Raw genomic sequence first — 9,569 nt, 5'->3', positions numbered from 1 at the left:
AGCCAAAATGCGGTTTAATTCGGTCTGTCTCTTATATAATTAAAATAGCGCAAAATAGGTAGTCAACAAAGGCTGTCGCTAACTTGAACACTTGAACGCTACTTGTTAAAGTTAAACTGGTTTCGTTGATCTTTGGATTGAGCATGTGTGACAGATATTTTCCATGGCTATAGGCAGTAATTCTAGTAGCAAATTTACGGAAACTCGACATATATCTACGCACAACACGTGTTCCACTCAACAAGAAATGTTTATTTTTTTTTTCTTTTTAACATCACATGAAATGATTTTGTGTTCGGATCTGGATGCGAAATAAAATCTAAGTGATACATGTATATGGTGTAGGGAATCGCTACATCAAGATGAATTAACTATACTTATAACTGAAGTATCTTCGATATATATATATATATATATATATATATATATATATATATATATATATATATATATATATATATATATATATATATATATATATATATATATATATATATATATATATATATACAGTACTCAATTACTTCCCTCTACCAAACGAAAAGTCTGAAATATCAACCTCATGTTGACCCCTAACCGGTCTAGGTTCAATCGGCAATTGAGTTGAGCTATTGCTTTCTTGAATCTCGCCTTCTTCTATATCACGTACTTCATCTTTTCTAAAGTTCTCTGCATTTTCATATCTCTGGTCATGTCTCTGAGGAGACTCATTTGCCCAACCTTCGTGCTCAAAGTGTGAGCCTTTTGGAGAATTTGAAAGACTATCAAGACTGTTGTCTGGGTATCTATGCAAAAGATGCATCGGAGATGTACTTCCATGGAGTGGAGTTCCAGGTCTACTTGAGAATGGTGAATTCGAAGGTGAATGGCCATGCTTGATGTTCTTTTTGGCTGTATGATGCCATGTTTTCAGGGCTTTTGCTACATCCTCACTGAAAATGGTGGGTTTCATTCTTGAACCCATCTGTTAGAATAACAAGTCAACAAGAAACCGAAAAAGGTCAGAGGCTTAAAGAATAAAGATTGCTTTTGTTTGTTGTATAATGTTAAGGAGTCACGAGGGTGTATAAAAGGGAGTGTAATGATTAAACTTCAAAAAGTTGTAGCTAACCAAAAACTTTACCTGTGTTACTAATGCGTATAAAGGAAGTGTCACGTAACTGCATAGAAACTGTATCACCACCCTGAAAACGAGCGACATATATACATACTAACATTAGCATGCAGGAGGAGTATGTTGTTTGTTAATTATAAGACACTCTCTAGAAATTGTAACTTACGCCATTGAGATCCTGATTACGATGTCTTCAACCCGATGGTGGAAGCAAGACCTAAAGCCGAATGTATACTTTTAAAAAGAAAGAAACACATGAGTTAATTAATTACTTGTTACGCATGATTGGATCCATATATATCGTTTTCTGTACAAAGGTAACTCAAGAAATTAATTGACCATTTTGGGGTGACAATGCTTACCCAACTCCACAAGAAAAAAGCCAGTTGAAATGCATTCTGTAAAACCAAAAACAAAAGATTAGAACACAGTTAACCAAAAATCGCATGTTAAATCGAGTTGAAAAACTGTGAGTTATGTATATATGTTGACCTGAAAGAGAACAAAGTTGATCAATAGAAGTACGAGTTTTGGTCGACCAAACCAGAAGAGATCGTCGCCTGGCTGAACCATTGGTGTACCCTTCACCACATCTGCCATTTCATGAGTCCTTCTCCCCATTTTTGTTATGATCACTTGTAGTTTTGTTCCAATTAAAAGTATCATCTGCATTGTCAACGCTATGTCTCAAATTCTAGACATTAATCCTGATCACTATTAAGTAATACAATTCACTCGTGAACGTATACACAACACTGGATTATCTAGAACTTACAACCAATGGGATGAAGGGAAGCCACAGGTATGCGTACCAATCTATCAAATTATGCAAAATTTAAAGAAATTAATAGAGTTATATAAATATATACTAGGGTATATACCATAGGAAACATGGTTATAAAAATAATTAAACTTTCTTAATAAAAATTTAAAATTATTAACCAATTATTTTAAATAAATTATTATTTAAAAGATATAAATACGTGAAAAATATCACTTCATAATCTATAATTAATTTAATTAGAATAGAAAATTTAAAATTTAAAAATTAATATAAAGAACCAATATGTTTACAAGTGACGTAACATTAATTATAAGACTTAACAAGTCATAGAATAAATTTATTTTTTTATTAGAATAGAGAGATATAAATATAAATTATTAACATTTAATAGACAACCCACACCATAGATAAAGAAATTTATGAGATTCTAAACATTATATAAACAAAATATTTTATGATTTATCAATATTTTATTTTTCAATACTAAATAGAATATCTTTTAAATTTAAATTAATTAATACTACTTATAAAAAGACTAATCTACGTACTCTTCGGATAATCAAATCATAAAGATTTTTGAACTAAAAAAATGTTATCTTTTGTTGCGTATGACGTTAAATAAATAAATATGATTATATAATATCAAACGGACATAGTTAAAAAATTCTAAACTTTGTCACTCTTACCATGAGTGTTAGTGAGAAGGAGCAGGACCGCAAAAAACCATACTGTTGGACTGCGATATAAAGGTTTAATATTATCTGATAAGCTTCACATGTTTGAATTAAAATAAAGAATTTATGTAAATAAAAAACAAATATTTTATCAACCTTATTCCAACTACGACTTTGAAATCTTCTTCAAGCGACCTACTAATGTATTTCTGGAAATCAAACCGTTGTTGGCTCTCAGCAGGTAAATGCGTCTGTATATATACAAACAAAATATAATAAGATAAACAGATTACACTTCCATTAAGATTTTGAAGAAAAAAAAAAAAAAAAAAAATTTAACATATAATCTCGGCCACATATTTCTTATTTGTTATTCTAACGCTCCAACATACCGACGTGGCTGGATATGTTAAATCATAAATGATTATATAACGGAAATGTATAATCATATATGAGTATACATATATGTTTGTTCACAAACTGATGAATCATATATGATTATGGTGATTCGTGGCAGAGTAGATGGTGGTGACATAGGTGGCGGTGGTATACTTGACGGAGGTGGCAGTGGTGTGGTTGGTTGGTGGCAAAGGTGGTGGTGATAGTGAAGGTGACGGGGGAAAATGAACAGACAATGCTTCATAATCATTTATGAATATAACTCTTCAGTCGCACCGGTATGTCGGTACGACAAATTAAAAATATATAATATGGCTGACGTTGAATCTTAAAATTTCTATTTCTTTTGAAATCTTAATTTAACTCTAAGATAAAATAAATAAATAAACAATTAGTCTATTAATTAAGTTTTTGGAGACGCTACTAGAAAACTAATTGTGGCTTCTAGTCGCGTCAAGATCGTCACACGATTGAGAAATTTTTAGATTGAAATATAATATGCAACTTTTTTTTTTATAATAATTGAAGGAACTAACATAAGAAATAAATTTAGAGGTTATTGGTATTTACATTGATGAAGCCATGTCGGAGGGTAAGATAATCAACTTTCGGAACCGATCTGAAGAATTGCCTGAAAAAACAGCCCTATATTTTGCAACAAAAATAAATATTAATAAATCTAACGAAATGGGATCATCATATAAACAATGTTTCAAGTTAAATATTATATGATTATATATTTTATATGTTTTTTATTTCATTATTACTCGTATATTTTGGGATTTTCAATATATGTCTTGATGGTAACCATAATAAACATTAATTATGAAAAATCTATTATCATAATTTAATAAAGATGTATTAATTATAGAAAATATTTTCAAATTGAAAATATGAAAACTATTTATTATGAAAAAAATATATTTTTAATTAAAATATTTCATATTTATTTATGATAATATTTTTTATAACTAATGTTTTTTATGTGTATTCTTAGGACAAATATTAGAAAGCCTCTATTTTAAAAAGGATTAATTTTAATATAAAATTTATAATTCATTTATTTTTTGGAGTAACTTATTGGAAATAAAAATGATTAAAACGGATGAAAATGATAATCTTTCTATTTTTAGAAATACATAAACTCCATTCGATCGTGACACACCGAAAGTTACGTAAGTGAAAATATAAGAGTAAATTACACGAATGGTCCTTATGGTTTAGGGTAATTTGCGTGTTTGGTCCCTAACTAATTTTTTTAACTCGGAAGGTCCCTACTGTTTGTTTTTGTTACGCGCTTGGTCCCTGTATTACTTAAAAATACTATTTTTCCCTTGATTTATTTATTTATTTAAATAACCACACCCCCAATTCCACCCTTCTCATCTTATCTTACCCACCTCAGTATTTTTCTCTATTTAAATAATAGTATTTTTAGGTAAAACAGGGACCAGGCGTGTAACAAAAACAAACACTAGGGACCAAGTGTGTAACAAAAACAAACAATAGGGACCTTCCGAGTTAAAAAAATAAGTTAGGGACCAAACGCGTAAATTAACCCAAACCATAGGGACCATTCGGGTAATTTACTCAAAATATAAACATGTTTATGTTTTTTTTTAGAAAGAAAATTATTTGTGTCGTTTTAAATAAAAATAGAAAAATTGTCAGAGTGCCTATTTAAAGACGTTACCAAAGTCATACATTTATTGCATAATAATGATCCAACTTTTTGTGGTGCTCGTTCAATCTTAGAGTAGACATATTCTATATGTGGTTGAATGCAATTTTCATATTATTGATAGAGAATGTCAAGCTGTCCATGTGATTGAATTTCTTGAATTACTCGCCTTTCTTGTTTTTGAATGGTACGTATAGTTGTTTAAAAATTTAAACAAATATATTGAAATTGTAACAAGATTGTTTTTTTCTAGAAAATAAACAAATGAGAGTAAACATTTTCTTTCTTATAATTTCTTTTATGTATTCTGAATTATTTTCATGAAGATACAAATACATCTTTTTTCTTATTTTACAAACAACGTTGTGTTATCAATTCTCATCATCCCTGATTAAAACTCCAAGATTTTAACTTGCCATTTATGTCTAGAAACTTATACTAAAATAATATAAAAGATGTTTGATAGTTGTTGATTAAGTCATTTAAGTGAGACTCAATTTCTTACCAACCTAATAAGACATATCACTGACTATATATAAACAACCCATGAATGTTATGAGTCAATCTGGTGATAATTCTTATAAATACTTACAATCCATAGAAGAACTGTTGAGTTGCTCCAAACTCTCAAATGCCGACGCCCAAATGTTGTCTCTCTTGCAAATCTAAATCTCTCCGGATCTGTGTATAACATAAAATTATAATTATACATTTTGTCATTTTATGATATATATATAATTTTTTAATATGAATATAATGTCAATTACCATGATGATACTGATATTCAACGGTCTTTGTTTCCTCTTCCCAAGCCCTCCACTTCTTCATCTGTATTAAAGAATATTAAAGGTTTTAGAGATGACAATATTAAAGAATGTATTGCATGCTTTGTTTGCACTTTTGAATATATATATATATATATATATATATATATATATATATATATATATATATATATATATATATATATATATATATATATATATCATGAAATCTTGTACCTTGAGTCTACCCAAAATCAAGGTAAGAAGGCAGTAAAGGACATGGACCACAGCCAACACAAAGATGAATATGTGGAGTTGATGTATCCCATAATTTGACACCATTTGCACCTTTCCCTACATAAAGTATTAAATCATTTAATATTTAATTGTATACGATACAAAAATACAAGAAAAAAGGAGTGAAATAATTAACGAAAAAGTCATCATGTTCCGAACTATCAAGTGTCTACATATTAGCTCCCATCTATATATATCTACATTTGTTTAAATAATTACTGAATTAAACTTAAGTCTAATCAAAATCACTGAAATTATAAACCTTTTTTAAACATGGATCATAGTAGTCATCGTCTGATGTTTTCCTGTTACAAGGGTGCCATGTTCTTGCAACTCTACTTGGAATACATATATCAGAGATTCGTCCTTGACCCACCGTTAGCAGCAGCGATATGAACCCTAGAATCATCAATTCTGGAAAAGTGTATGCATTTGAATAAATTAAACAAGTCAAACAATATAAAATGAAATGATGACTAACCATTATAAATTTACCTGCTTTGATCTTTTCAAGGGCTTCACTGAGGGCTTTCTTGTGTTTATGATGTAACCACTACAAAACGATACAAAGAGAAAAAGATTTAGAGCTTATTTGTTTTCATTTATTTAATATTTTGGAGTCTTTTGTTGAATGTCATGTTTTTGTCAACGGAAAAACAGTAAATAACTAAATATGATAGGAATAAGATGACATGAACAAATAGATGTTCCAAAAATAATGGAAATCAATGAATAAAGAAGCATTTGGTCCAAAAAGGAATGTGGTTTCAAGTGATATAATACTTTCTTAGTTGTAATAACGTTTAGATCATTAAGGCTTTTGCGTTATACACAGAAATGGTTTTATGACACAAGAAGATAAGAGAAGAGAAGAACATACATGGCCTAATAGATGAAGGATGTATTCAAGAGCAATGGAAATGGCAAGTATGACAAACACCACCACTGCTACTGCCCATGATGGTGTTACCTCTAATGATCTCTCTTTCAGCCTTACATACCCTTGATCGCCACCCTCATCCATATCTTACTTGTAGAACAGTAGAAGAAGGGTTAATGAGTTCAGTTAGGATTTTGAAGAATGATACTTGAAATTGGAAACACAATGGGAATATGTAGATACACATATAGCTATCGAAAATAAACTATTCATTAATGTCAAATCTCTAAAGACTTTGACTTTACCTATACTTGAGTAAGATGCCAAAACACCCATGGGATACCAAGTTGGGGCATACATCTGATCTTCATAACTTCGTCCAAAGTTGAACAGACTTTTTCTAACGGACCTTTAATTTCATTTTTCACATAACAGAGTCAACACTGATTCTAAACATTAACGAGTTTATATATATATATATATATATATATATATATATATATATATATATATATATATATATATATATATATATATATATATATATATATATATATATATATATATATATATATATATATAAAAGACAAAATTGCAAGAATGGTCCCTATGGTTAGGTCAAAATTGTCAATTTGGGCCAAACATGTTTGCACTAGCACTCATGGTCCAAAGTTTTTCATTTTCTTGCCATTTTGGTCCAATTTACTTTAAATTTTTAATAATGACCATTTTTCCCTTTGATTTTACTTTTTCAGTTTTTTTATTTATTCAAATCCTTTTATAATTAAAAGAAAATCTCTCTCTCTCTCTCTCTCTCTCTCTCTCTCTCTAAAAATGGAAACTTTTGTTTCAATACCAAGAACTCAATCCACTATTTTCATCTTCTTCAAAACCAAAATCCACTATTTTCCTTTCTCACCCATCGGTCCTCTCCCCTAGCCTAAACATCTTCGTCGAGCTCCACCATCCACAAGACCAGAGTGCTGGGAAAACAGATCGGTGGTTTGATTACCACCAACATCTTCGACCTCAGATACACCAGAAAAATCCAAGTTTCAAGCCTGTTTTTGTGTTATGGTTTTTAACGATCTTTTATGTCGGCTTCCCTCCGGTTCAGATCTTCAATACAGTGTGTGTGTGTGTGTGTGTTTTCTCTGGTGTGTGTGACTCTCCAATTCGGATCTTCAAAATTAGTACCAGCTTTGTTCATGATTGTCTTCACCTTCTCATCTCCTTTTGTAATCGGTACCTTCTACTTCGTGGAACTAGGTTTACTGGCTTACTGTAATAAAGGATGGAAAATATGATTTTTGCATAGATCTGAGATTTTCATGGCGGTTAGGGTTTCTTGGTGGTGATGCATCGTGTGCACTAGGGCTTGCTTTAACATCAGATTTTTGCATCTAGTTTTGAAAACTGATTTGTGAATGTTCTTGGATATATTAGTGCTTTTGTAATATGATTTTGAATGTTTTGTGTGCTTTAAAATCGATGAACATTCAAAGATTGATTGTTGATTTCTAATTTGATTTTGGTTGTCAATGCTTAATATTTGATGATTCATAGCTGATCAACTTTTCTTTTACAAGAAGATAAAATAAGAAACAAAAATGATTTCTAATTTTTTTATTCTTTTATAATGGTGGAATCTGATGATGGTTAGGGGTGTTCAAAAATATCACCATCCGAAATATCCGATCTGAAAATCCGAAAATCCGATCCGAAATTATCCGAAATTTCGGATATCCGAAATTTCGGATATCCGAATTTCGGATATCCGAATTTCGGATATCCGGTTTTTTGAATTCAGATACGGATAGTGAATTTATAAAGTTTCGGATATTTCGGATATCCGATATCCGAAAAAAATAATTTTTCTTTATTTTTTAATATTTTAAAATGTGAAATTAGAAACATTGACATGTTTAATGGACTAATGTTCCCCACTATTTTCAACTTTTTCGTGACCATTCTTTCCAAACTTTTATTGCAAACCTTTCCATTTACAATCGTTATATATTTGTTTGTTATAATCCTGGTTCGTTGGCTTATAATAAAAAAACTATTAAGTAAACGCTACATATATTTATTTGTTGTTATCGATATCCATCTATGTCGCAAGATTTAACATAGTTGCTATTATTAATTTTAAGAGTTGAGGTGATTTTACGGATCCGATGTTCAGATGTAGATATTTATTGAAAATTAATGAAATTCGGATATCCGGTTTAATATCCGAATCTGTATCCAAAATTTCGGATATCCGAAATTTCAGATACGGATTCGGATATCAAAAATCAACTATCCGAATTTTTGGATATCCGAATTTTCGGATATCCGGTTTTGAGCACCCCTAATGATGGTGGTGACATGAGGGGGTGATCGTAGTTGTAGGTGGTGATTCTGGAAAGAATAGTGGAGGGTGGTGATTTAGATACTCGGAGTAGATGTAAAGAGCTTCAGGTTCTAATAGGGAGAGAGAGAGAGAGAGAGAGAGAGAGAGAGAGAGAGAGAGAGAGAGAGAGAAAGAGAAAGAGAGAGAGAGAGAGAGAGAGAGAGAGAGAGAGAAAGAAAGAAAGAAAGAAAGAAAGAAAGAAAGAAAGAAAGAAAGAGAGAGAGAGAGAGAGAGAGAGATTTTCTTTTTTATTTTCCTTTTAATTATAAAAGTATTTGAATAAATAAAAAAAACTGAAAAAGTAGAAACAAATGCCAAAATGGTCATTATCAAAAAATTTAAAGTAGATTGGACCAAAGTGACAAGAAAATGAAAATCATTGGACCATGAGTGCTAGTCCAAACATGTTTGGCCCAAAGTGTCAATTTCGACCTAACCATAGGGACCATTCTTGCAATTTTGTCAAATTATTATGGGAAAATAATTATTAGATTTTGTTATTAGTTATTATGTAATAAGAAAAAATATCACTTTTAATTAAAATATTTATGTTTAGAACTTATATTTATATTATATGGTTT

General features: G+C 30.3%; 1 protein-coding gene across 1 annotated transcript; it reads right to left on the bottom strand.

The window, feature by feature from the left end:
* Positions 1 to 490: 490 nt before the first annotated feature.
* On the bottom strand, positions 491 to 7,042 carry LOC145072063 (MLO-like protein 12). Its single transcript, XM_079018426.1, has 16 exons — positions 6,899 to 7,042; positions 6,594 to 6,739; positions 6,209 to 6,266; positions 5,976 to 6,127; positions 5,654 to 5,770; positions 5,420 to 5,480; positions 5,245 to 5,333; positions 3,542 to 3,616; positions 2,729 to 2,823; positions 2,585 to 2,634; positions 1,890 to 1,930; positions 1,607 to 1,780; positions 1,477 to 1,512; positions 1,281 to 1,348; positions 1,124 to 1,184; positions 491 to 964 (listed from the first exon to the last, which is right to left on the bottom strand). Exons 1-16 carry the CDS (start codon positions 6,951 to 6,953, stop codon positions 521 to 523), a joined length of 1,722 nt encoding a protein of 573 aa, XP_078874552.1. The 5' UTR covers positions 6,954 to 7,042; the 3' UTR covers positions 491 to 520.
* Between the last annotated feature and the right edge of the window lie 2,527 nt (positions 7,043 to 9,569).

The sequence above is a fragment of the Lactuca serriola genome, chromosome 9 (genome assembly GCF_051521515.1).
Source record: "Lactuca serriola cultivar US96UC23 chromosome 9, Lser_US96UC23_V15, whole genome shotgun sequence".
NCBI lineage: Eukaryota > Viridiplantae > Streptophyta > Magnoliopsida > Asterales > Asteraceae > Lactuca > Lactuca serriola.
The sequence above is the reverse complement of the archived record's forward strand: the minus strand, read 5'-3'. Positions and strand labels throughout refer to the sequence as shown.

Excerpts from the sequence above, each read along its gene's own strand:
- LOC145072063 (XM_079018426.1), bottom strand. The coding sequence starts at position 6,953 with ATGTATGCCCCAACTTGGTATCCCATGGGTGTTTTGGCATCTTACTCA. Across the intron at positions 2,824-3,541 it reads TCCGACATGGCTTCATCAAT|ACGCATTTACCTGCTGAGAG; the intron begins GTAAATACCAAT and ends GTATATATACAG. Across the intron at positions 1,185-1,280 it reads GTAATCAGGATCTCAATGGC|GGTGGTGATACAGTTTCTAT; the intron begins GTAAGTTACAAT and ends GCTCGTTTTCAG.